The following is a 26679-nucleotide window of genomic DNA, read 5'->3' as shown; positions in this document are numbered from 1 at the left end:
CTCTTTTGGCCAGGCAAAAATTTAAAATGGAGCAGCAAAAGGAAAGGAGGTGGATTAGCAGCAACTGACTGTGTCATCTAGGACATGTTACTGAGAAATAAGATCTCTACTGTCCAGATACAAGACTGTCATACAACAGTCTTCAGTCAGAGGCCTCTACAGATTTGTTGCAAGACAGACTGCTAGAGGAGAATCTTTGTGTTTACAACATCACAGTCTGCGATGGCTCTTTAAAGATATACTTGGATTAAATAAAATATATTTAATTTCCCATTGGGATACATATTTTTATTTAAATTGAATAAATAGAAAATAAATTGAAGGAACTTATCAAAACCAACAGAGTTGGGTAGTTACATATACTTAATTACATTTACTTGAGTAACTTCTTTGGGGAAAAATAATACTTTTAGGAGTATTATTACTGCTCTGTACTTTTTACTTTTACTTGAGTAATTTTATTAGAAAGTATTTCTACTCTTACTTGAGTGAAATTTCTGGATTTTCTACCCACTGAATGAAAAACAAACATGTTATAACCAAGAATTTACCAGACACAGACACACACCTGTTAAAGTTTCATAGAAACTGATTTTTAAACATTTTTTCTTTTGCCTGATTTTGTTATTTTTGGTTACTTTTATGAATTATTGGGATTTTCATGCTTAAAATAACAAAATGTCCACTTCACATGACATTTTACTCATATACCATTATACCAGTCTAAAAAAATGTTTTTTAAAACTGAAATAATTTTTAAATATTAAATGACCGATAATTTGATCAGTTATTCAGTTCTTGAGTAGACTTTTCACCAAATACTTTTTTTTGTCTTATTTTAGTAATTTCTTGGACAGCTACTTTATACTTTTATTTGAGTAAAAATATGTTGAAGTATTGCCACTCTTACTTTAGTACAATTTTTGAGTACTCTACCCACTTGTGGAAAACAATAACAGAAATATCAATAACAGAAATGAGTTATTGATTTATTTATTTTTGTTATATTCTCTTAGAACTTCATGTAAAAATGTTTGTTCTCTTTGTTAAAGGTAAATTGTGGTACTAATTGTTTTGAGGCGGATCCAGTCCCTGTTGTGGCGCACAGGTGCCCTCCTGATCCACAGCTTTTCCCTCTGCGCCTGCGTCCCACAACACGCTGACACACAAACAGAGGAGCTATTGTTGGCCGAGGACTGGGCAGCAGTCCGCAGGTTCGGTCAGGATTTATCTTACCTGTTGAAATTTCGTGTGAGTTATTTTCCACTTTAAAGAGAAAAAAAAATAAATAAATAAAGAGAAGAAGTCAGGTGAGGAGAGGGAAAAGAAGCGTTGGCGGAAGGAAGAGAGGAAGAAGGACACTGAGGAGGAAGTAAATAAGGACGAACCCGACCGTTGGGCTCTGAACTCAACAGGTCAGCCTCATCTTCGGTGTCTTTCAAACGGGGCGGCTCGAAGCGACGACAGAAACATGCCGTACGGACCGTGGAAGAAGAAAAACAAGGCGACGAAGGAGCACTTGGTCGAAAACGAGGAGTTGAGCGGCGGACACGCGGGTGCTGGGAGCCCGGGTAAATCCGCCGTGAACGGAGCGGGGCTCCCGCCTCCACCTGCCAGCTTGCGGCCCAAGCTGGTGTTCCACACGCAGCTAGCGCACGGCAGCCCCACCGGGAGGATCGAGGGATTCACCAACGTCAAGGAGCTCTACGGCAAGATAGCAGAGGCGTTCAATATCAGTCCTCCTGATGTAAGTAATAATAATAACTACTACTAATAATAAAAAACACACAAACTCACCTGTAGTACGAGGTGGGCAGAGTGCCTATAATTGTCTGGAAGTAAGACTTCAGCTTATTTTTCAACTACTGTAAAAGTAAAAAGTACTCGTGCAAGAAATTACTCAAGTTAGAGTAAACAAGTATTTGGTAAAAAGTCTACTCAAGTACTGAGTAGAACTGATCAAATTATCAATAATTTAATATTTAAAAATTACATACAGATCACCTAAAATATAAAGTTAAGTGGAAATTTAGGTATTTTATGGACGAAAATGACATTAATAGATGCAAGTAACAAAATCAGGCAAAATATTTTTTTTTCCAAATCAGTTTCCTTCAATAAAAAACGTTTGAAACTTTAACAAAAAACGGTAGGCGTGTGTCTGTGTCTGGTAATTTTTTGGTTAAACCGTGTTTGTTTTTCATTCAATGGGTAGAGATTTCAGAAATTTTACTCAAGTAACAGTAGAAATGCTTCATAATGAAATTCCTCAAGTAAAAATAAAAAGTACAACGTAGTAAAAATACTCCTGAAAATACTCCCCCCCCCCACCCTGAAAAAAATTACTCTAGTAAATGTCACTGCATACATATGCTGTTATATTAATTATTTACCTCCATCATACATCGAAGCAGTATTTTTTTTAACTTGCGATGCACCAATTCAATAATCACTGATCAATACAAGATCAATACGAGATAGAAAAGGAAAAAAAACCCAATATCCGCCATTATTTATTGAATAAGCATTGATTGAAGCTGTTACTGGTCAATAACTATTTTTGTTTTCTTTGTGGTCTGACCAGCTGCTAAAACAATGGCTGATTTAAACTCTTACAGATTGATTTATGCATCTATTAAATGTGTCAAACCTTGAAAACTCCTACTTTTTCAGCTTTCCTGCGTGTTTTTTCATTAAGTTTTTTTGAATTTTTGATACTTAAATGGGGAGAATCTTGGAATCATTTCATTTCTGCTGATACTGCCTCGATCTAGAAACCTACAGCACTTTCTAGCTCATGGTAAATGTTGGTTACATAAATCTTGCTACATTGATTAGATTTTAAATAATTATCCTCAATATATTTATTATTTTTGAAACTCTAATTTAGATTCTGTTGCTACTTGATTTAAAAAAAAATAACTCCCTCAACATCTTGTTACCTTTTCACAAAGGATTTTACACCTGACATATAAATCTGCCCAAACGTTATTAGCATGTTGTTTCACTCTTACTGGCTTTACTATTATACCAGTGGATTAAGCATTGCCTCCATCCCATTTACCCATTTACATGTTTCAACACCAGTCAGTTGGACAATGATCAAAATCTGCTTCATTCCGTTGATTTACTTTGAAAATCCAATTTTTATTCCTCTTAAATAATTGAAATTGAAAACTCCCTCTGCTTTTAGTCTGGAAATACTAGATGTTCTTTCCTGAACATCTAGTTCATTATGTAAATTATTACACAAAAAAATAATTAGTGGTAATCTTCTGCTACTCTTGTTTTTGGTTGTTGAGAAAGACTTTGCAGCACAATTTTTTTTTCGTTTATGGGAAATATTTGCTCCATCTACTTATATGATTAAAACAGAAGGAAGGAAAATTAGATTGGATGTGTTGAAAGCCTTAAAAAATAAATCAAAATCAGCAAGTCATACCTTAAATAAGAAAAATCTAACTGGTATTGCAGGAGGTTGGTAATTTAATCCCAACTTTTTTCTACTTTATACATGTGTACTCATTATTTTTATGTCTGCTTATTTTCCTGGTTGTTGAGTAATTCTGATTTAATACGTCTAAATAGGTATACTCTTAACTTTCTGAAGATTTTACTTTACTTCCTCTTTCCTTTGATTGTAGTTCTCATTCCGATTTGAAAATCAAGGCATTGGATGTCTGTTGATTACATTTTATTTAGACATTTGTTTATTTTTGTTATATTATTCCTTTTATTTTGAGCTGAAATTTTTATTTTTCGTCATAAAAGATATCTCAGTAGGCTGAAATGAGCTGACTCTATAGATTTTGTGGTGGTGACATTTTAAGCACCTACCTGGAGATGTGTACCTGAGTGTATTTTTTTTGGTAGTTTACACAGAGTGCTTCTTTGTATTTTATTTGAGTAATTTTAGTCCTGATTGTATTTAAGAAGGATAAACATTACTTACTTATCTTCTGATTGATATATTCTATCTAAATGTGAATATTGAATTCCTAGTCGGTTGTGATTTTTATGTTTCTCTCTGATATAGTTGTGATTTGTTAAATGCACATGTTAGTTGGTACTGCCTACATTTAGTTTTTGTTCATCTATGTAGAAATGCTTGCATTGTTTTAGTGGTAAGGAGTAAAATGTTTGTGTAGGTATTGGTAAAAATGCTAAACTTTTACTGTGACATTGCAGGAAGCAATGAAAGAATGCAGTTTAATATGTAGCTCTTCTCAGAAATGGATCCTGTGCTGGACATTAAGTCAGCTTTGTGTCATGTCTCCAAAGACACGCCTTGTCAGCTCTTTCTGGCCTGCCTCACCTTTTACACCTGAGGTACTGAGAGTGATCTTTGTCCCTTCTCCGTATGCCGTCACCGGATACCTTCCAAACTAAACATGTCTATATTTAGTTGTGGTTATCGTGTTTATTCAGCATCAGATTCCAATAGGAGGAAAAAAGCTGTTCATGGAGGTCCTGGAAACAAAAGGAGGTTCTGTGTCTTTCCTTTGAGGTTGAACTATCTAAGCTCTTCTTTTGAAAAGGGAGCATGAGTGGTATGTTTTGTTATGTCAAATATCTGAACAGGAAACCATGAAGATCTGAGTCGCATTGGTTTACAGTGAATCACACAACCTGGCTAGTGATGCATCATTTTTTTAAAGTCATCAACTGTTTAAATGTATCTCTAATGAGTCCCAACTCTTTTTCTTTTTTGTTGTTTTATCTGAATGGGACAGCGGCGGTTTTTCTATGGCTGTTTGTTCCACTGAGTCTATTTGTCACGCTCATTAGGCTTTTCCTGTCTGAACTAGTTTTACTGAAGCTGCCTCAGTTTGTTCTTCTCACAGTGACAAAAGACTTTTGAACAAGTTGTATTGGAAGACTAGAGGAAATGATGAATGAAGGAAGAGTTTGAAACGTTTACTCACCTTTTTAATGTGAATATAGGGTGGAAAACCATTGTCTTCACAGCTGAGTATTCACTTTAAGTCTTATTTTGTAGATTTTTACAAGCAACTAAAAGTTACTTGGAGAAAATTCTTCAAATCAATCAGATTGTGAGACAGATGTTTTGATAGACTTTGGTTATGTTCACAAAGCAGGAAAATGGGACCAAAAGCCACTTTTTTACTATCCTTATTTAACTTTATCATAGCATTCAGAACAACCCAATTCCAATTTTTTAATTTATTTTTTCACCCATCAAAGATCTGATTTAATATGTAATGCCAAATCAGATATGTATCCTATTGATTTTAAAGTATCTGCAGTCTGTACAGTCATGTCGCATTTTATCCAATTTTTATGTCATTTTATGCCACTGGATTAAATATTGCCTCCTTCACAGCCATTTATATTAACTGTTTCAACACCAATCAGTTGGACAATGATCAAAATCTACTTTGTTTCCATTGATTTGCTTTGAAAATCCAATTTTTATTCCTCTTAAACGCATCAAAAGTGAAAACTCCCTCTGCTTTTAGTTTGCAAATATATCAGCTGACAGCTTGCTCTTTGCTGAACTTCTAGTTTAGTTAAAGTCATATAAATGCTTATACATAAAGATGTTTAATTGGCGTTAATCTCGTGCAACTTTTGTTTTCTGTTGTTTGAAGTAGCAGCATCTTTTTGCTTATGGGAAATATTTGCTCCATCTAATTATATGATTAAAACAGCATTAAAGAAAATTAGTTTGGATGTGTTATAAGCCTTCAAATCAGAAGATCACACCTTAAAGAAATAAAAGATTTGCAACATGTCATAATTCTGCAGCAGAAGAAGCCAAATGTATTAAAACTAGTTGTAAACAATGGCTGAAAATTATAATTATGAACTGTGAAAGAAGTTACTGAAGTGCATCTCATCACAATCAAACCTCTCTTGGCTCTGACTTCACCTCCAAACTGACTTTTCCACAGAAGTTGCAGCCAATGCGTCATAAAAAGCCATTACTATTATTTGTTCTTTCTTTTTATTAACGTCCTTCATGTTGTTATGATCTTGTGACGATACTGTTGGCTCCCAATGTCAATAAACCTTAAAATTAATCCATAAACGACTCCATCCATTATTACTTCTGTAAACAATTTGCTGCTGTGTGATGACAACAACTTGGGATCATAAATTGTTCACTCAGAAGTTTAAATGCAGTCGTGTTTGGTTAGTATTAATATGAACGACAAAAAAACATTGGATTTCATCAAAAAATCTGAAGTTAGCATCAAGACCTGCAGCGTGAACACAGCCTTAGTTCTGGGCTCTTTCTATGTCTTGTCAGTTTTCTTCACACAGTCATTTTCATGTTGATTTTATATGTTTTTAAAAAATGAAATCCTGCTTCATCTTCATCTGTTTTCTAGCAGATACTGAAGTTTAAGGCTGTAAAAATAACTGGCACTGTGCATCCTGGTCTTTCTGTAACTTCAGATTATTCATGGAAAACTTACCATATACACAGATTTCTTTTCAGTATCAAAAATATTCAAAATAAAAGGCAGCTTGGGAAGCCGATTAGGCACAATGCTAATCACAATGCGATTGGCTGGCGTTTGTAAAGCAACCAATCAAGGCGCACCATTCATTTTCTTTGCTGCTGATTGGCTGTAACCCCAAGACTGGAGAAAACGCAGAGCACTGTGGATGTTGGTTTCTGTGGTAGTGCAAAAAAGGATTTTAATGTATATTAATGTATATTGAGATATATTTGATGTTACAACCATTAAGATAAACGGTTATAAATGTTTTTATGTTGACTTTCAATATAAAAACATACCATTTACCCAAAGCTGTTCTTTCGGTACCGGTGGTCCAATGTATTTTAATCTGTTAATAACATCTTCTATTAAACTCTACATCCATTTGAAGAAAATAACCCCAGAGCATTATACAGCCACTGCTGTGTTTCACTCTAGGTAAGGTTTTCACTTCCTGAAGTTGTTTTTAAGCCAAAATTAACTTCTTAAGTTGTGAATAAATAAATAAAGTTGGGCTTCATCGGATATTAACACATTGTCCCACGAGGTTTTGTAAGACTTAAAAAGTTCTCGGTAGTTCAGCGTTTTGGAGAATATATGAAATTATTGTAGCGTGAACACAACCAGTACTCTGCATACAGTTCTGAAGCTTTTTCAGTATTCCTGACTGTTTCTTTGCATTGTATTTGAGCAGTTTCCATCTAGTCTTTTAGTTTATATTTACTGTGGAACCTTTTTTCAATCCTCATCCTGACCGATGCCTTTAAACAATGTAATTCTTTGTCAGTCTCTTAGAGGTGGAACTGTTACGTAGGTTCACTAGAAGTAATGTTAGGTATGAATTTATAAAGAGTGAATGCTGAAACTGAATCAAATGAGACTTTAAGTATAAATTTGGGCATTTTATTGCTCTTTATTTATTTTTGAGTTGATTTTTGCAGCATATTTATGAAATTAGCACAGGGAAGAAGAAAAAAAAAACATTTTATCACTTTTCATTTACACCCGTGATGCTTATTTTTCGTCCTTTACTATCTTATTGCAGCTGTAAACTGGGTGTTTTATAAATGTTATCAGAGACTAGAAGAACGTTTACATTTACAGGAATCAGTGGTGATTGTTTTTCCATTTTGGCACACAGAGAAAATAATTTCCTGCTGTAATGCCGTAATACTTGTCCAGTGGGCAGGAGAGTAAAAATAACAGCTCAAATCTCAGCATGCCATCAGTATTATTAGTTAATTATGTCAGGCAGCTATTTAACTGTTAAACTCATACAGTAGTAGGAGACACAGATATCCATGTTTGAGAAATCTAAACCTGTAAAATTAAATAACTTTTTTTTTTTTTTTTTACAAAATGACTTGTATTACTGATTTGAATTATTTCAGCTCTTTTCCCTTTGGCAGCGCACCCTGTAACTTTTTTTTCTACAAATGTAGACTTTAAAAAACCTGAGACAAACTCGGAAAGATCTGATGGTGCTTGTTGTTAGACTGCACAGATTTTAGCACAGGAAGTCTCCTGTGTCCGGCTCAGTGGGGCCTGCCTGAAATCTAACCAGATAACTCGTCACATTTTCGTCCCAGAGGACCCAGACAAGCAGCTCTGTCCACCGGGCCTCCTCCCTTCACAAACACCACCAACATTCAGCATATCTGTGATGGAACTGGACTTTATTATCGCTAGACAGAAGATAAAATCATCTTAAAGCTAGGTTTTTTCCAAACTGAAATTCAGTTTTTCAGGAACAAAGCTGTAAATGTAGTTTATTATTATTTGACTTATAAAAATCAACACATTTTTTCTAGGGGTGCACTGATTTATCGGCCAGACGATTTATCTGTGCTGATTTCCTTAATTTTGGGAGATCGGAGAACCGGCCCATTTTTGCATGTGAAGCCGATCTTATCCTCTGATGTTATCAACCTCGGCAAAGGTCTAAAAATCAACCACTGTACTTTTCTTTTCTCCCGTGAGAGAGGTTTGACTGACAAACCGGCCGACCAGGTCATGTCTGCACATTTACACTTAACAATAGTCACCCCAATGTTGCCAATTCAGCAACTTTCTTGATATATTGAGCAACATTTCAGACAAAAAAATAGTATCTGCCAAAATCGGAATCGGTAAGTTAGATTTTTTAAAACATCGGTAATCTACGATCGACCAGAAAACTGCTATCGGTGCACCCCTAATTTTTTTCTTAATTGAATGTTCACTGGTTTTTCCCAATTTGTAGAGCAGCTAAGAGAACTGGGCCTCTCTGTAATGTCACATTTCTAGCACAAAAATACAAGAAACACTGATTTATAATTAACTGGTTAATTAAACATCATGAAGATGGATTAAAAATGTTAATCCAGGTTTCAAACCTGTTGACACAAATTGAGCAGTAGCGATTTGGTTTTAATGAAAAGATTTCTTGTTTTCTTAATTATTATTATTAAACTATAAAGAATATCTGATGCATATTTTCAGATGCCATCTCTTAGAAAATGCATGTTGACCTCTGTTAGCCAAATGGTGTACAATGATTATGAACAAAAATCCACAAAAAGAGCTAACATGCTAGAGCTATGCTAGCATGCTGTGACTATAAGTGGAGTTTTCTCAACCACATTCAGTCAGCTGGGATTGATTTTAACTAGGCATTAAAATGTTAATTAAAAATACAATTTAAAGCTTCAGCTATTGAAATTTTATGCACAGCTGTCAAATTCAGTCTGCACTCATAACTAAATGAAAAGACGGTTTCACAATGAGCATCAATCATTATGACTGTGACATCTGTTTTTATCCACTGGGTTTGGACTAACAGGAAACCTGGGCAGTATTACCAATAATACATTTTAGTGAGCAATGAATTAAGTATAAATCAAGCTGGTAATGGAAAATTAAACAACAAATAAATCAGTCAATTAAGATATTTTGTGCTATTTTTACATATAGAGTGCTGTAATGTAAATAAAGAGAAAAAAATTAATTTGGGGCGATTTTGTTTAAAAAAACATTGGTTGCTTGTTCCAATAGTTTCACAAATCAGTTGTAAAATTAAAATAAATGCATCTAAATTTTCCATTTGGTGTTGAGATTTCCATGGTATGAGAACCTTGAATAAAAATCCCACAGTATTTACGTTAAAAAATATAATAAAATGTATGTTACTTTGGTTCCTAACTTGTCCTCTGTAACATTTTGTGACCAAAATCTGACTGGTAAACTTTTATTCAATACTCCTTTTAAGGCAGCAGGTCAGACTGCAGCGGTTCTATCAACACACATCAAGAGTCGTAATTATTTTCTGACAAACTGGTTGTTTGGCAGCAGTGGCTCAGTTCAAGGTCTGCGTTTTAATGGCCGGACAGCTGGAGAATTTCAGGTGTGGCTCTTGGACTTTGCCTCCTGTCCACCTGGTTACCTGAAAGCACACATGAATTTATTTGCCTGTCATTTGAATTTCTGGGCTGTGGTTGCTGGAAAGAGCCGTGCTTGCAACTAGTTTCTGTTTTGCAGATTTCAGATTGTTGTGCGTGCGCAAGCCTGGCCAGACGTTTCTTAACTGGGGGCTTGTGGGGGATTAGGTTGAACAATCCCATCTGGGCGTCTGCCTGTTTTTTGTTTTTTTGCTTTAACAAACCCTCTGAAGTGTAAATAAACAAGAAGTTAATTTAGGTTAAACTCAAATTACCCATTTTTTATTTCCAGCATATTTATAACAACAAGATGTTTAATCATTACCCAAAAAGTTGTACTCAAGTAAGAATAGCACTAGTACTTTATTAAAGTAAAAGTAACAAGCAGGCATCCAAGAAATTACTCAAGTAATGGTAAAAAAGTATTTGGTAAAATGTCTACTCCAATACTGAGTAACTGATCAAATTATCAATCATTTGATGTTTAAACATTACAGAATCAAATGGACCAAAATATAAATATAAGTGGAAATTTATGTTTTTTAAGAACCAAAATGACAATAATTTATGTAAGTAACAAAAAAATAACAAAATCAGGCAAAATAAAAAAATTTCCAAATCAGTTTCTTTCAATTAAAAACTTATGAAACTTTAACAAAAACTGCAGGAGTGTGTCTGTCTGGCAAATTTTTGGTTAAAACATGTTTGTTTTTCATTCAGTGGGTAAAAGAAAATCAGAAATTTTACTCAGCTAAGAGTAAAAATACTTCACAGCAAAATTACTCAAGTAAAAGTAAAAAGTACAGTGTAGTAAAAATACTCCTAAAAGTGTTTTCAAAAAAGTTACTTGAGTAAATGTAACTAGTTACTCCCCTGCTCTGTGGATATTTTGTTACTAATATACTTACTGATTACTTTTCTCTTCTGAACATTTGAGTTTTACTATGGATATATTTGAGCTATTAGTTGATGGATCTAAAACAAAATCAAATTGTATTTTAACTGAGTAACTGTGTAAAAGCTAAACATAAGATTCTTATGAAGCTATTAATGGTAGAAATGTAAAACAATGTCATCAAACAGAATTTATTGGGAAATTAAGGTTCCACAGCAGCATCAACAATAAAGTTTCACACAAAAGCAGTGTAACAACATTAATGGTAATAATAATACTGTATAAAGTTTGTCATGAGGAAATACAAGTTATCTAACTTAACGTCTTGCATAGATAAGCTGTTATGTCAGTGTTTTATTAACCTGCCTATTGGTTTTGTTCTTATCAGTTGTTACTTAACGTATTTGAACATTTGACCATAGGACAACTGAACATTAAAAAAATCTGAATCTGACTTATTTATTTTTTATTTTTCATTAAATCAATAAGGACTTAAAAAGAAAAAGAAACATGTTCTGTCTATACCAACATTAACCAGGAGCATTTACTTTTCTGAACTCGATAAATATCTTGTAAATGTCAGCTATATATCCTGAGGTGCGTAAATTTAGATAATCTTGTATTTAGGAGTGCACAGTTTGCAGTTTTCTGGCTGAACACAAATATTTAAAAAGCCTGATTTGCCAATTCTGATTTTGGCCGATACTCATTTTTATTTATTTACTCATTTTTTTTGTCTTAAAGTTGCTAAATATAGCAAGAAAGTTGCTAAGTTGACAGAGTGATCTGTCAGTCGACCCTCGCTCATTGCAGAGCAAAAGGGAACAGCTGCTGATTTCTCAGACCTTCATGGAGGCAGATGAGATCGGTGGACAAGATTCACCGATCTGAAACTTAAGTAATCAGTGCACCCTTACTTGTATTTACTTCATTTTCTGTTGGATTCAAAACTACTTCTTCCATAAAAATAAACTTAAAATCTTTTGAAATAAAAACTGGAATCAGTCAAAATCTAAATTGCTTGTAAAACCTGAAGATGAACTGGAAATTGGTTTTAGGCCAAGAAAAGCCTGATTGGTGCATTTCTATATTCTAATACAGGGAACATGAAAAAGTGTGTTAAAGGCCGACTGGAGTCTGGCGTAATTGATGTAGGTCATTGCTTAGGCGGAACAGGTTTGGAAAGTAGCACATGGTTTTGATTGCTCTCTACATAGAAAGCAGATTCAGCTGAAGCAAACAATCTGAAACAGAAAGTCAGTGTTGTCACCTTCTGGGCGTGGCGATGTGAGAATAGGGCTCAACCTCAGGTAAACAGAGAAATTAATCATCTCTGGTCTTTTTGTTCAAGGAAATATTTTCACTTTTAAATCAATAATTCATCAGGAAGCAGAAGTAAATATTACATTTTGCTTTCTTCTTTATTTATGTTTCTTTTCTGGTTGTTCTGGTCTGATTTTATTCTGTTATCTTCATATCAGAGATGCATTATTATAGCTGCCACCATCTTTCAGGACATATTTCTGCAAGTACTGGCAAAAGTCAGTAGAGTAGCCAACAATTTTCCAAAGTGAAAGTAGTACTATTTCAACATATTTTTATTAAAGTAAAAGTAAAAAAAGAAGTCACTCAAGTATTTGGTAAAAAGTTCATTAAAATACTGAGTAACTGATCAAATTATCAATCATTTAATATTTACAAATTATACCATCAGATAGACCAAACATATAACATATAAAATGTTGACAATAACTCGTATAAACAGCAAAAAATAACAAAATCAGTTCAAAATAAAATGTTTCCAGTTCAGTTTCTTTCAACAAAAAAACATATGAAGCTTTAATAAAAACTGCAGGTGTTTCTCTCAGTCTAGTGAATTTCTGGTTAAAACATTTTTGTTTTTCATTCATTGGGTAGAAAATCCAGAAATTTTACTCAAGTAAGAATAGAAATACTTCATAATAAAGTTACTGAAGTAAAAGTAAAGAGAGCAGCACAGCAAAAAATACTCTTCAAAGTCAATGTAACTAACTACTACTCAACAGTATGTTTTTAAAAAATAAATGAGAGAGGATTGATAAAATGAGTAACTTTTTACTTATTCTGGATTTGTTTGTTGGACATTTTTTGTTATTTTTAAATCATTTTTATTAGAAAAAATATGTGTGTACTGCTTGTTTTTTCGTATTGATAAATGGTATATCTTATTCTTGATTAGTTAACTTAATAAACTGACTGATTTATAGTTTCAGTTAATCAGAAACAGGATTTTAGCCCAGATCAGGGAACCACCTTTAGGAAACTCATTGTCGTACCTGTTCATCTGTGTCACATCCGCAGTTTGGCAAATGATTGCCCAGTCTTACATGCTGACAAACATTTTTTCTGGGTGAAAACGTACAGCTCACATCAGCATTTCCTGTTAACTATTAAAACTACCAGACTCAGTAACAACAGTACATCAGTATTTTATACTGAATATCTTCAATAAAACTAGTAAACACTTCGTTTGTGGAAGGTTAGGCCCACTAATCATGGAGATGAATGTTTGTATTTGAGTTGTTTTTCAGGGCAGTATACTAAGCACAAAAGTATTCATACTCTATCCAGATTTAGGTTGCAATATTTTAGATTATACCAATGAGTTTCTTCTGACTGGAAGTAGTATTAACTCGCCTGCATATTAAAAGTTAAAATGTCCAGGTCCGAAATTACAGGAATGATTTTATTGCTGTTATAGCAGTACAGATTTCTCCTTTTGTTATCAAATATTAATAAAAAAGTAATGAATAGATCAGACCTACTCTGTATTGACGGTAAGTCAAGCAGAAAGGGTTGCAAATGCATCGTTTATTACAAATGATCAAGAATCCAATAAAGAAATGCCGTTTTTGTTTTTGCATTTTAGGCAATAAAATGTTTTCCTATTTGAAAAATGTATTTTTTTTGCATTTTCTTAAACATTTCTAATATTGAATAAAATAAACTTGTGCTTAAATGAAAAATATTAAACAATTTTATCCGATTACTTGATTAATCACCAGAATAATTGATAGAATATTATATATTATAAAATGGTATTTTACACAGCCTAATATTAATATTTAAATGGACAAACAATGATGATGATTGATTAAGTTTAGCTGTGGCACAATATGACTGCATTACTGGTACAAAACTAGCATTTGAAACTTTTCTGTCAAGATTATTATTTTTACATAACAAACAGAAGAAAGGTAAAGTGTTAGCAGCAGGACGATCTTTAATAGACCGGTAACTGCAACGCTCAAAACACTTAGCAGCTGCTTAAGCTCAACTTGTGGGTGTTTTTGCTACAGTCTCACCTTTTGTTTCCAAAATCTATAAAATGACAAGCAGCAAATTGAGAACTGTTCATCTTTAACAGTTCAGCTTACAATATTGGTTTGGCAGAGCAGTTAAAGATATTGCAAAATAAATTATTAGATTTTTAGTGCTGTGATTAAATCATAAACTCCAGAACCTATGTAACGTTTCTGCTGTCTGCCTCTTGTTCCTGTTTTGTCTCATTTAAGGAGGTAGATGAACAGGAGTTGTTGGTGCGTAAGAAACAGGTTTCTTGAGTTTGAAGTCAACATGGTTTAAGTGCAGAGTAAATTTCAGAGGGAGGTGCGTCATTCGTCTCGTCTTACCTGTCTTCACGGGAAGGAAAAGTGATCCCTGAGTGTGTGGGTGGAGACTTAAAGGAGAGAGTCGCTTTGATTGCAACATTACTGCTTGAAAAACGTCAAATTTTTTATTTATTTTTTTACCTACATTAAGAAAAAATATATTTTATTAAAGCTTAAGTTCAGGGATTCAACTCACTCTTTGGAGAAATGTGACCTTCAGTTATTTAATCTGTAAAGTGTATTTTAAATTAATATGGAACCCAGATTTGGATTTTCATTTTCTTTCTTTTCTCATAAGAAGATATGAAAATAAATTAAATGTGAAGTTAATCTGTTTCTATGTGTGTCTTGCAACTGATATCACTGTCATAGCAATTTTTGACCACAACAATTGCCTTTGTAGCTTTTTAACAATAATATTGCCATTGGAAAGCTTTATAATATTGTGAAGGCCTTGCTGAAACTAGTAAAACAGGGAGAACCTGCAGGTGATTTGCCTTTGTTGACGTAGGTAAATGATTGCGTTATCATTTGTCTAAATGTGTCAGCATATTTTTTGTTTGCTTCCTCCACTGTTTTAATTCACTTTTTATTGTACATACAGGAGAGAAGCTGTGTGCATGTGTGGTTTGTTTACATTTAGGCCCTTAAAATACAATGTTATTGGCTAAAATGCAATAACATAGCATTGCTTTAGTGTATGTTGACCAGGTGAAGCTAAATAATGCTTCAGAGTTCTGCATAGAACATATTTAGAAACATAAATGCAAAATGTAAATCTTCTTTATATAGTTTTGACTTAATTACTGCTCTTAATATGTTATTTTAGCAAAGCATTAGCATTTTTTTTTTACCCCTCCAGGGGGTCTTTTGTGGGCTCTAGTGTCCCTTATGTGACAGTAGGCTGACAGGAAACGGGGAAGGAGAGGGGGGAAGACATGCGGCAAATATCGTCGGGTCCGGGAGTCGAACCCGCGACGGCCGCGTCGAGGACTCAAGGCCTCCAAATATGGGTCGCGCTAACCGCTACGCCACCACGGCACGCCCTGCAAATGGCATTTTTAAAAGTCTGTATACTTCAGTTAATGAGGAATCGATTACTAATTTAGTTGAGAATTATTTTTTTTTAAATTGATTAAATCCGATTAATTGTTTTAGCCCTTACTTTTCTGTGTGGTTTGTTTATCATTTGTTTAAACTTACCTTAAATTTAAATTGATATATAATGGAAGGAAATACTTTAGTAGGGATGAAACTAATGATTATTTTAGTAATTGATTATTATACCAATTACTTTTTTTTACATTTCTGCATTTATATAAATCCATGCATCAGCAGTTGCTTCAGGGTCATATTTAAACATATTTCAGTTTGTTGTTTTTTCTTTTTGCATGTGTTCAGTACCGGGGTTACATGCTGAACAGATTGCAACGAATCTCCCTCTGATTTGCCCTTCTGCCATGCGGTTCTCAGGGTGTTTGCGCCGTGCCACAGGTCGTGGGAGGTGCAGTAGCTGTTCTTGTGAGTCAAGTGTTGGAGCAGAGGCTTTCTCTGCAACGTGTGACATGAAGCGGCCGAGCAGGACCGTAGAGAAGGAGTTTAATGCAGCTTTGGTAGCCGAGCGTAGGCGTCTCTTTGGTAATACCCTGTCCTAAGTGGAGACAAATTGGCAGAATGAGGCTTCTACATCCTCCCCTTTTTATATCACTCCCTTTTTTAGTTTCTCTCTCTCAGCAGTGGCCTCCCACTGTTTTTAATCCTATTCTTTATAGTCTGGTAGCCCAAGGCAACGGACAAGGCCATGCTAGCTAATGCGTGCATGAGCAACGCCTGTTGGTACACAAGCAACGCAGGCCTTGCTGTCAAGGCTCGATTGGAGCACACTGTTTGTTCATTCTACCATGAAATCAGAAAATAACTCTTAATTTTTGTGTGTTTCCCTCAGAAATCAGCTCTTTAGTAAATCCAGTTTGGCTCAGATTTTCCCATAGTTGGTTGAAAAAGTCACAAAACATGAACTTGATTCTGCAGATGAGTTAGCTCAGGATAAATGATTTACAACGCTTTCCTCCTGGGGCTTCAGTGTCTGTGTTTGAATTTTCTGTATCGTGTTTGCACTGATCAGATTTCTCTCGTCTCACCACCTTGAGAAGATATTTCAGTTACAAAGGTGTGAAGCCAGATTTTCACATTCCTCGCACAGAAGGGAAGGATGTTTCCCCCCTTGGCGATGGTGTTGGAGGATTGTAGACCACATAATAACTTTGACATAATATGACAAATAACAAATGACATAATAACTTTGCAGTAATAAAAGCAGAATCCTCTTTTTCGTTGGGATATTGGTTAAATCATCACCAACCTACACCTTGCATCTTCACAGATCCTGTTCTGTACCCTCAACACCCACAAGATTGACATGGAGAAGCTGCTGGGGGGGCAGATCGGTCTGGAGGATTTCATCTTTGCCCACATTAAGGGGATCAAAAAGGAGGTGGAAGTGTACAAGTCTGAAGACGCCCTGGGCCTCACCATAACCGACAATGGAGCAGGCTATGCCTTTATAAAGGTAAGAAGAAAACCTTTTTGTTGCAAACGAGACGTTGGAGACACGTGAAAGCACCATCTGTGATTGTGCAGATTGTGTTCACCAACCCATTTTTGCATCCCTATTTATTATCCTGTTAGACAAGTCATTATGCTGGTACCTTTATGTTAATCATTATATTATTGATTCCAGACAATGACTGATAAGCTATCACAATCTAATATCAAATAGGGTTTTTATAGTAACATAAGAAACAGGCTGCATATTTGTCATTTTTAAAATGGTAAAATAAGAAGAAATGACATGAATGTATTTTTTTCTGATGGCTTTAAACTTAATTCGACTTTGATATTAAGAAGCTTCTTCCTGCCTGTCCTAAAACAAACATAAAACAGCAGAATCTCTGTACATTACAGTGTACCTTTAAGTATTTTAGACAACAGTATCTTCATCCGGTCCTCTCTATTCTGATATGACCTGACTGTGTTTCTCAAAAATGTAATTATGAAACAGTTAAAATCTAAAACTCAAGCTCTTATCTGATTTAGTAATACAGTCCTGATATCTCTGGTCTCGACCAACTTGTTTCTTTCTTCTGGTAGCTTTTCAAACCTTTATGTGTTGTGAGTCATAATGCATTGTGATGTGTCACCTTGTGTAATGGTTTTATCCGTGGGATCAATCTGCTCACATGCGACATCATGTGCTGCTGCTGCTGCACTGCAGCTCCGCAGTCTGATTCATTGACAGGGACGATTACAGGACACGGACGTTGAGTTGTAACATGAGAAATATAAATAACCTGTTCTATGAATATAATCTAACAAGACTGTCTGTATTTTTACAATATCTGTTTATTAAATTGCAGAAAAAAACTATTTTGTTTATAGGTTTTATTTAGGGAAATGTTTGAATTTGTGTAGAAAATGATATAACAGTACACAGTTTGCAACCTGAAGACATAAACAATATGCTGTGCTTGCTTTATTAATATGAAGGCAATATGCTTTATTACCTTCATATTTAAAACATTGCTTAATATTTTAACTTTATGCATGAAGTTATGAGGGTTTCACATTTAATATCTAACATCTTTCTGTGACATTTGTAGAAACTTTCAGCCTTTGCCTAAACCCGCTTATCTTTGCAGGATCTCTAGGAGTCTTTTCATTCGTTCATTCCTTCTTTCTTTTGTTCTTTTGTTCGTCGTTTTGCATTTTTTTAGTTCTTCATTTCTTCTGTTTGCTCCTTTTTTATTTTCTTCAGTTTCTACATTCTTCCTTGTGTCTCCTTTTTCATTTTTTTGGTCCTTTTGATTCTTCATCCTGTTTCATTCTTTTGTCCTTTATTTTGTTTCATTCTTTCTTTACTTTCTTATGTTCTTTTTTCCTCTATTTCTTTTTCATTCTTCTTTTTTATGTGTTCCATAAGTACTTTCTTTCCTTCTTTCTTCCTTCTGTCATATCTTATTTTTCCCTTTCGTCCATTTTAGCCCTTTCGTTTTTCTTCATTTTGGCTTTTCTGTCGTTCTTTTTTTCTCTTATTTGTACTTTTGTTTTCTTTTGTTTTTTTGTTTTTTACTTTTGTCCTTTCTTTCATTCCTTCTTTCTTTTATTTTTTTCTTTCTTTTACTTCCTTTCTTCATTTTTGTTCTTTCTTTTGTTCCTTTGTCTTTTGTCCATTTTGCTTTTGTTCTTTGACCTTTTGTTTGTTCTTCCTGTCACATTTTTCTTGTTCTTATTTTAATCCTTTCTTCTTCATCCTTTTTTTCTTTTGAGGCTTAGAACCACTGAACAATCCTTTTTCATACAAAACTTTGCATTCTGCTTCAAAGATTTTCTTCTTGTAATTTTAGATATATTTAAGAGCCAAAACCTCATTTCTTTGCTGATTCATCTCTCTCCTCTGCGGCTGGACCGGCAGGTCATCATTTGTTAGTAAAAGCAGCATTCCTCCAGCCTCTAATTTATTTCTGTATTATCTATTCCTCTAAAAACTGAACATGACCTCAAATTCCTCACTTCAACCTTTCAGTTCATTAATCTCAGTTTTCCTGATAAGAGTGACATTTGACATGTCTAAGTCTACCTCTGCTTTCTGGACATTATAACTTCATCACTTGTGTATGAAAATCATCTAAACACATCCAGTTTAAAAAAATGAAGGAATATTCAGATTCAGATGTTTAGATTCCCATTGGAAATCTTATATTAAAAACATACTTCTCTTTTTATTTTGTTGGTCAGCAGGTTTTAGTTTGTTATGGGCCTGAATCTTGGAGATTCCTGGTTTGTTTCTGGACATCCTAACCAGTTTCATTTCTGTTGAGCTGAACAGTTTGGGTCAAATGTTTGAAAGTTGGATTCATTTGGGTTTTTCAGTTGGATTCTGATTGCGAGAAAACCACATTTTTAATGGATAGCTGGTGGTGTACACCGCTAGCTAAGAAATTTAGTTGCTAACACTAAAGCACTAATCATAAACATTAGTTCCACTAATGCTAAAGTGCTACACCAGCGTTGTATTAAGCTAAAGCGCTAACTTCAACCAGACATGTTGCAACACAGTACGTCGCCCTCACCAGGGTCAAAGTTGTTACTACACACTTACCTGAAAGGTTGCACTTCAGGAAGCGATTCTTTGTAACAAACCTTCCACTCATGTTTTTAGTTTTATAGTTGTTGAGTTTTGCTAACTCAGGACATCAGTAGATTTTAAACTGTTTACTGTATAAATATTACAACTTCTACAGAGATGCATTGTGGGTGCAGAATGTCGTTTGCTGCACTGGTGGAGAATGCATTTCAAAAATGCAAAATCTTACCTAGTCTAGTTTATAGTGCAAATATCTTGGTGCACTTGAAATAAGACAAAGCTAACTTATTTTTAAGCAAAATGTAAGAACTTGCTTTAAATCAATAATTTCTTAATATTGGTGAAAAGATACCAATTCCACTGGCAGATTATTGAACATGTAACAAGATATTTTTCCCATGTTGTAAGTGAAATAATCTGCCAGTGATACTAGTACTTTTTCATCAATATTAAGGAATTATTGACTCTAAACAAGTAAATAAATCTTGCTTAAAAGTTACTTGTCAGTTAGTTTTCTTATTTCAAGTTTACTAAGATATGTAAACTAGAAACTAGACCAAAATACTTGGTAAGATTTAGTGTTTTTTCAGTGTGAGGATAGGAAATGGAACTTCAAAATAAGAGCATCTAACTGAACAGTGGATGATCAAAACTTCAACATAGATGTTGAACTTTAGTTAACTGAAAGCTCGCAAAACAGCTAAGTAAATTAGCACTTTAGAATTCATCAGGAAAATTAATTTAGGGGAAGCTAAGTGCGATAAACATTTTCAGAGTTAGTGAAAAAGGGCAAAAGCGCTTAATGAAAAATTAGCCAAGCTATTAACAGAAATGTGTGCACCATTGGAAGATGATAATGTTACATTTGAACATGTTTGAGAATGTGTGGGGTGTTGTAAAAAACTGAGTCCATGCCAAAAAACAAGAAGATTTTAAAGAGTTTCACTGTTTCTAGTAAAAACTGTGATCTAATATCCAGCGAAATTTATGCTAGAAAGTTGAACAAAACTTTTCTCTGCAACTTCCTGTGAACATTTATCCAAATGTAGATGAATATGTACATAGTTGAGCCTGTTTGCATTGTAGAAAAGCTAAAGTTATACATTGTGAATTGTTTTTAGTGTCTTGTAGTCACATTTGTTGCTAATCTGCCCTTCCTCTGCCTGCATGGCAGCGAATCCGAGAAGGCAGCGTCGCAGACGAGGTGAAGGTGATCTGCGTGGGCGACCACATAGAGTGCATCAACGGACGCAACATCGTCGGGACGCGGCACTACGAGGTCGCCCGCATGCTCAAAGACCTTCCCAGAAACACGACCTTCACCCTCAAACTGATCGAGCCCATGAAGGCTTTTGGTGAGTTCGAAACGGACATTTCCAAGATGCAAGATTCAATTTTCATTTTAAATGACCTTCTATTACTCTTTGAAGTTTTAAGCACCATTTTCATAGGTTGGAACTACGTTATTGGTTATCTTGACGATTAATCGATTAATTGGATACAAAAATTAAGCTTTTTTCCACATTAAAAGATGCAAAAATGATCCAATTCAGTTATTTTTTTAAAACAAGAAAATATTATATTATATTGTTGCCTGAAATGCAAAATTAATTATTAATAATAAAAATTATAGAGGCCTTATTACCTCTCCAAATATGCAGTTTTTTCAGGAAATTGCCTATTTTTGAGTTTGAGATTAATTGATTACTAAATTAGTTGACGATTATCTCAATAATCAATTAATCGTTTCAACCCTAATCCTTTTAGTTCTACTATAGATATGATCTGCAGATCGTTTTGGGTATTTATTGATTGATTGGACTGTTGTGATGTCACAGAATAATTGATTGATCATTTGAACTTTTGTTTAATTTCTCAAGCAAATTTGCTATTTAATGAGAACCACAATGATTATGAACTAAACAGCAAACACCACCTTGTGAAGCCGAATAGTTTTTATACTTATTATATAAAGGATTCCTTAAGCACCTACCTGGAGATGTGTACCTGAGTGTATTTTTTTTGGTAGTTTACACAGAGTGCTTCTTTGTATTTTATTTGAGTAATTTTTGTCCTGATTGTATTTAAAATTATGGCAAGGTTTGATCCTTGTAGTATAATATTTTAGAGGTAAATGCCAGATAATTTCTTTTTAGTCAGCAGCGTTCAATGTTGCCAGCAGTTATAAATAAAAAGTGACCAGGTGTTTGGCATTTAATGACTCACATCTTAGTCACAGACTAAGAAAGAAGTTTACAGAAAACATTTTTTTTTTCTTAACACTTTCCCACTTTGACAGAAATGCTCGAGCCCAGGTCAAAGGGCGGCAAGCCGGGCAACGACAATAAGATCGGCACGGGGAGGAGCACGCTGAGACTTCGCTCCAAAGGTCCAGCCACAGTGGAGGACGAGGTATTTCATCCTCATCTCTGTCTATTTTATCCTTATGTAACCATCACACAGTGATTAGATGATTCACTGCGATTTAAAAGGCTGCTCTGAATATTTATGTCTGAAGTTTCCTCAGTCGGTGGGTGACGGCTGAGCTCTGGTGTGAATGTCTCAATGAATTATTCCGCCTGTTCCACGGATTTGACGTTCTGATGTCGGATTGTGTTATGAAGCAGATGAATGATGCTTTCTAAACTGTGTGGCTTATATATCAAATAGATCAGTTGGTTAATAACTAGTTACGTTTACTCAATTACTTTTACTTGAGTAACTTTATAAAAAAATTACTTTTAGGAGATTTCTCAAACATTTTCCCATTTTGTCAACTAAAAACTTGTTTCTTTTGTGGGGTTTTTTATATTAAAAAAAGTTAATGTTGCATTTGTATTAAGCCCCTTTTAATCTAATGCCTGATAATAAAGATTTGTCATTATTGGTGTAATTTAGTTTCAGACAGAGTTGGGTAGTAACTAGTTACATTTACATGAGTAACTATTTTTTTAAAAATGTACTTCTAGGAGTATTTTATTACACTGTGTTCTTTTACTTGTACTTGAGTAATTTTATTTTGAAGTATTGCTACTCATAAGTCTTATCCGAGTAAGATTTTTGGATTTTCTTCCCACTGAATGATGAGACATGGTTTTAACCAAAATTCACCAGACACAGACACAAAATTTTCTTTTGCCTGATTTTGTTATTTTTTGTCATTTATTGTCCTTTTTGTCCTTAAAATGTGAAACAATTCCACTCAACTTTGTAATTTGGTCCATCCGATTATGTAATTTTTAAATATTAAATGACTGATAATTTGATCATTTACTCAGTACTTGAGTAGACATTTTACCAAATACTTCTTTACTTTTATTTGAGTAAAAATATGTCAAAGTAAAACTACTGTAACTTGAGTATAATTTTTGTCTCTACTCGCCTCCGAACTAGATGAAATGTTTGTAGAGACAGAAATAACCTTCATTGTTCTTTAGTGGGGGAATTCAGGTGTATCAGCAGCGAAATGATGGGCAAATTATTAAAACGGAAAATGTAAATAAGCAGCTGCTGGAAAAAATGTCTAAATAAATTAGAAAATAGTGATATTTCAGGAAATAAAAACTGTGATCTTTACTTCAGATTTGGATTTTTAGCTACTTCCATTCACTATGGTTTTTTTGGAAATCTTCGCCAAAATATAAACTATAACAACGGCTCTGAAAGGGGATAATTTCTTGACTTGATAATTGCAGCACTGTTACTGTAGTGCAAAATACATCATGTTATATCTAGCTTTGTCTTTTAATGTTTTATAACTATTCCTTTTGCTCTTTTGCATCCTGTTAAAAATAAATTAATATTTTATTGAAGCAGCATAATCACACTCTGAAAATTAGAGGAAAATCCAGTCGTTCAAATTTTAAATACATAGTGTGAAAAATATCCTATTATGAAAAAATAAATAACCTCACTGCGTTTTTAGAGTTTGAGGCCATAAACTGGCAAATAAAAAACAAAAACTTTTTTTTCGTCGGAGATTAAGTTACTGCATTTAAAGACATTAATTAAAACATTTTTTTACACGTCTTTACCAGATGTCTTGCTCTTTTTAACATGGCATGTCTGAATAAACGATGTTGAACAATACCTTAAAAGCGGCCCATTTCTATATGAAGAAAAATTAAAGAAAAACATTTAAATTATAGGTTGAAAATTAACCTTTTTTGTTTGTCATCTTCATAAATGGGAGCTGCGTGAGTGTATTCCTTTAAAAATAACACAGCTGAGACTTTCTACCCTGTTTTAGTGTTTTACGACTTCACTTGTGCCTTCAAGGAAACTGGACAAAAATATTCTAAACTGTTCTTGTTTTGCAGCCGACAGAATTTGATGAGAAAGCAATAAAGAAAGTAGACGACCTCCTGGAGAGCTACATGGGGATCAGAGACACCGAGCTTGGTAAGAACATGTTTTATTAGCTCATGAATTTAAAATTACTCCTCCTAAAGAAGTTATTCTCAGTATACCTGTTTAAAATATTAAAAATGCAACTCATTTTTTCACTATTATTATTAATTCAATTCAAAAATACTTGATCAACAAGAGAAATTAAATGTCAAAACTCATATCACACAAGCATCCTTAGAGTTGTGGTGAATGGTGATGGATCTCAGGTAGCAGTCAGTCTTGCAGCGAATCCGTAGAGGCCTCTGACTGAAAACTGTTGCTGTACCACAATCTCGTGAGCATCATACATGCTAACAGCTCAATATCTGGTGAGCAAAAACAACATTCAAATGTAACATGTCCAGAATTACAGCATGAATTGTTAACAAGCACAGCTAATCCACCTCATTGGCTTTTGCTGCTCCACTGCTCACCAGCCCCATCAGTGGTGATCTTTGCCCACTTCAACCAGCATGATAATAGTTTAGAGTTTTCAGTATAGTTTTATTTCGTTGTCTCTTTTTGTCTAATTCAGTTAGATTTAATTTGTTTTTAGGGTGCATTTTGTAGTTTTTATTGGTTAAATATTGTTTATTTTCAGTTTAGTGTTTGTTATAATGGTAGTTTTAGTTTTTTCAGAGTTAATTTTTAGGTGCAGAGTTCAAAGAAGTATTGTGATTATGTACTCGGCAGAAGATACCATTTTCAAAACATATTTTGTATTATTGCTGAACAACCAACTGACGAGTATTTTCTCCCAAGCTTTTGCAGGTTATTGTAAAAAAGAAAAAATCTATTTCACATCAGTTTGAAAGGCTAATAGATATATTCATAAACACGAAAATGAAGAATATATCTGTAATTCCAGTATCTTTTACTTAGTTTTATAAACGCATAATGAAGTTCAAGTTGTAGTTTTTCCCCACTATTTCAGTTAACTAAAACATTTTCTCAATTTCAGTTTTCGTTATTCTGTTTTAGTTTACTATGTTATCTTGGTTTGAACTTCCTGTAGGGCTGGACGATAAATCAATAGCAATATATCATAATAGACACATGATCAGTATCAATAGATAATATATCTGGTTGAATATTCAGTATTTTTACTGAAATCTGATCCAGAACTGCACAGCATTCTGGGAGATGTAGGTAGGGGAAAGGCTTTAGCCGCTCAATCAAAAGGTTGGTGGGATCAACTGACTCGCTCGCTCTTTGGTTACCTAGCAACTCACTCATTCTGTGGTTACCTAGCAACAAGCTGTTGAGTAACAGCAGCAGTTTCAGGTTTCTGCTTAAAAATAAAAAACAACTGGTTGGGAGTGAAAACTGGATAAAACGGGAAAGGTAGCCCTACCAGTTTGGCAGCATTTAAGATATTCAAAACCAAAAACTAATCAATAATTATCAATATCGACTAATATGAAACTCTTGTATCGTGATACATTTTTCATCCATGTCGTCAAGACATAGCTTCCTGACAAAAACACATTTTTTGATCCAGTTTTCTGAAACATCTGTAATTTTAGTTTTTTTTTCCTGCCTCTCTCCAGCTGCTACGATGGTCGAAGTCGGCCGCGACAAGAAGAACCCCGACGAGTTCGCCATGGCTCTAGACGAGTCCCTCGGAGACTTCGCCTTTCCCGACGAGTTCGTCTTTGATGTGTGGGGCGCCATTGGAGACGCCAAGCAGGGAAGGATTTAAGTTTCTGCTGCATCCCTCAGACACACACACACACACACACACTCCTCTCCCACAAGCCGACTGGACAAACAGGCAGGCTGGCGTGTCAATAAAGAAATTTGCATGTAAAGATACCTGGAGTCCGGTTTCTGACACCGGACCTGCCTCCAGTGTGCAGAACGTTGATTACCGAGTCCAGATGTTGCAGAGGTTTGTCACAGTGGTTATAAATTGCACCTTCACAAGCTTAAATCTCCTCTTTCATACTCTGAATCTATTTTTTAGTTGTGTATGTTTGGATATACAGATGTGTGGCACGTCTTTTTATAATTTTTTCTTTTTTTATATACATATATATATATATATGAGAATGTTGCTGATTTTACAGCAGCATTGTGTAATTAGAATAATGCAGATTTTTAGCAATATTTCTCTCGTCAGGTAATTTTTTTGTCTTTCTGGTAGATTACTTGTGATAATTTCTCATCTGTTGTGTTGTTAGCCAAATTGATAGCAGACATTCCTCAGTAGCTGCGTTTCCATTACAAACGTGCAAAACTTTGTCGATATTTAGATAAAAATGCAATTTTGCAATTACAATGTTTCCATTAAATAAGAAACATAATTAAAAATCACGATTTTCACCCAAGTCATTAAAAACCATGCCGCTCCATCCTCCTCCTATCACTTCCTGTCATCTTCTTTGTCGACTCCACCAGTAGTAACATCCGGTTGTTGATCACATGGCTCATGTGATGCGGAAAAAGTGTTTCCAAAGCAACAACTAAATCCTAGCGCAAACGACAATGGAAACGCAGATAGTTTCTTAGTCTAAAGGGCATATTTACATATGTTTGTTCAATTTCTGTAAATTATTGTCAAATGAAATCAAAGGCATGGCAACTGTGAAGACCTTTTCAGAGCCGTCTATAAATTTCCATAGCCAGCTGTTTGCAACCATAAGGGATCACAGTTGTTGCATAAAAACAAATAAAATGTGACGTATTGTAATTTCTTTTTTGCCGTGTCTTTAAT

General features: G+C 34.4%; 1 protein-coding gene across 1 annotated transcript; it reads left to right on the top strand.

The window, feature by feature from the left end:
- Positions 1-1142: 1142 nt before the first annotated feature.
- gipc2 (GIPC PDZ domain containing family member 2) lies at positions 1143-26655 on the top strand. Its single transcript, XM_005801979.3, has 6 exons — positions 1143-1747; positions 16815-17000; positions 20749-20929; positions 21874-21986; positions 23894-23975; positions 25514-26655. The coding sequence occupies exons 1-6, from the start codon at positions 1472-1474 to the stop codon at positions 25663-25665; spliced, it is 990 nt and encodes a 329-aa protein (XP_005802036.1). The 5' UTR covers positions 1143-1471; the 3' UTR covers positions 25666-26655.
- The last annotated feature ends 24 nt before the right edge of the window (positions 26656-26679 follow it).

Source organism: Xiphophorus maculatus, chromosome 6 (assembly GCF_002775205.1).
Source record: "Xiphophorus maculatus strain JP 163 A chromosome 6, X_maculatus-5.0-male, whole genome shotgun sequence".
NCBI lineage: Eukaryota > Metazoa > Chordata > Actinopteri > Cyprinodontiformes > Poeciliidae > Xiphophorus > Xiphophorus maculatus.
Note: the sequence above shows the minus strand (reverse complement) of the source record. Positions and strands in the feature narration are given on the sequence as shown.

Coding starts and splice junctions, on each gene's coding strand:
- gipc2 (XM_005801979.3), top strand. CDS start 1,472: ATGCCGTACGGACCGTGGAAGAAGAAAAACAAGGCGACGAAGGAGCAC. Junction 1,748..16,814: donor TCAATATCAGTCCTCCTGAT/GTAAGTAATAAT, acceptor GCATCTTCACAG/ATCCTGTTCTGTACCCTCAA. Junction 23,976..25,513: donor GATCAGAGACACCGAGCTTG/GTAAGAACATGT, acceptor GCCTCTCTCCAG/CTGCTACGATGGTCGAAGTC.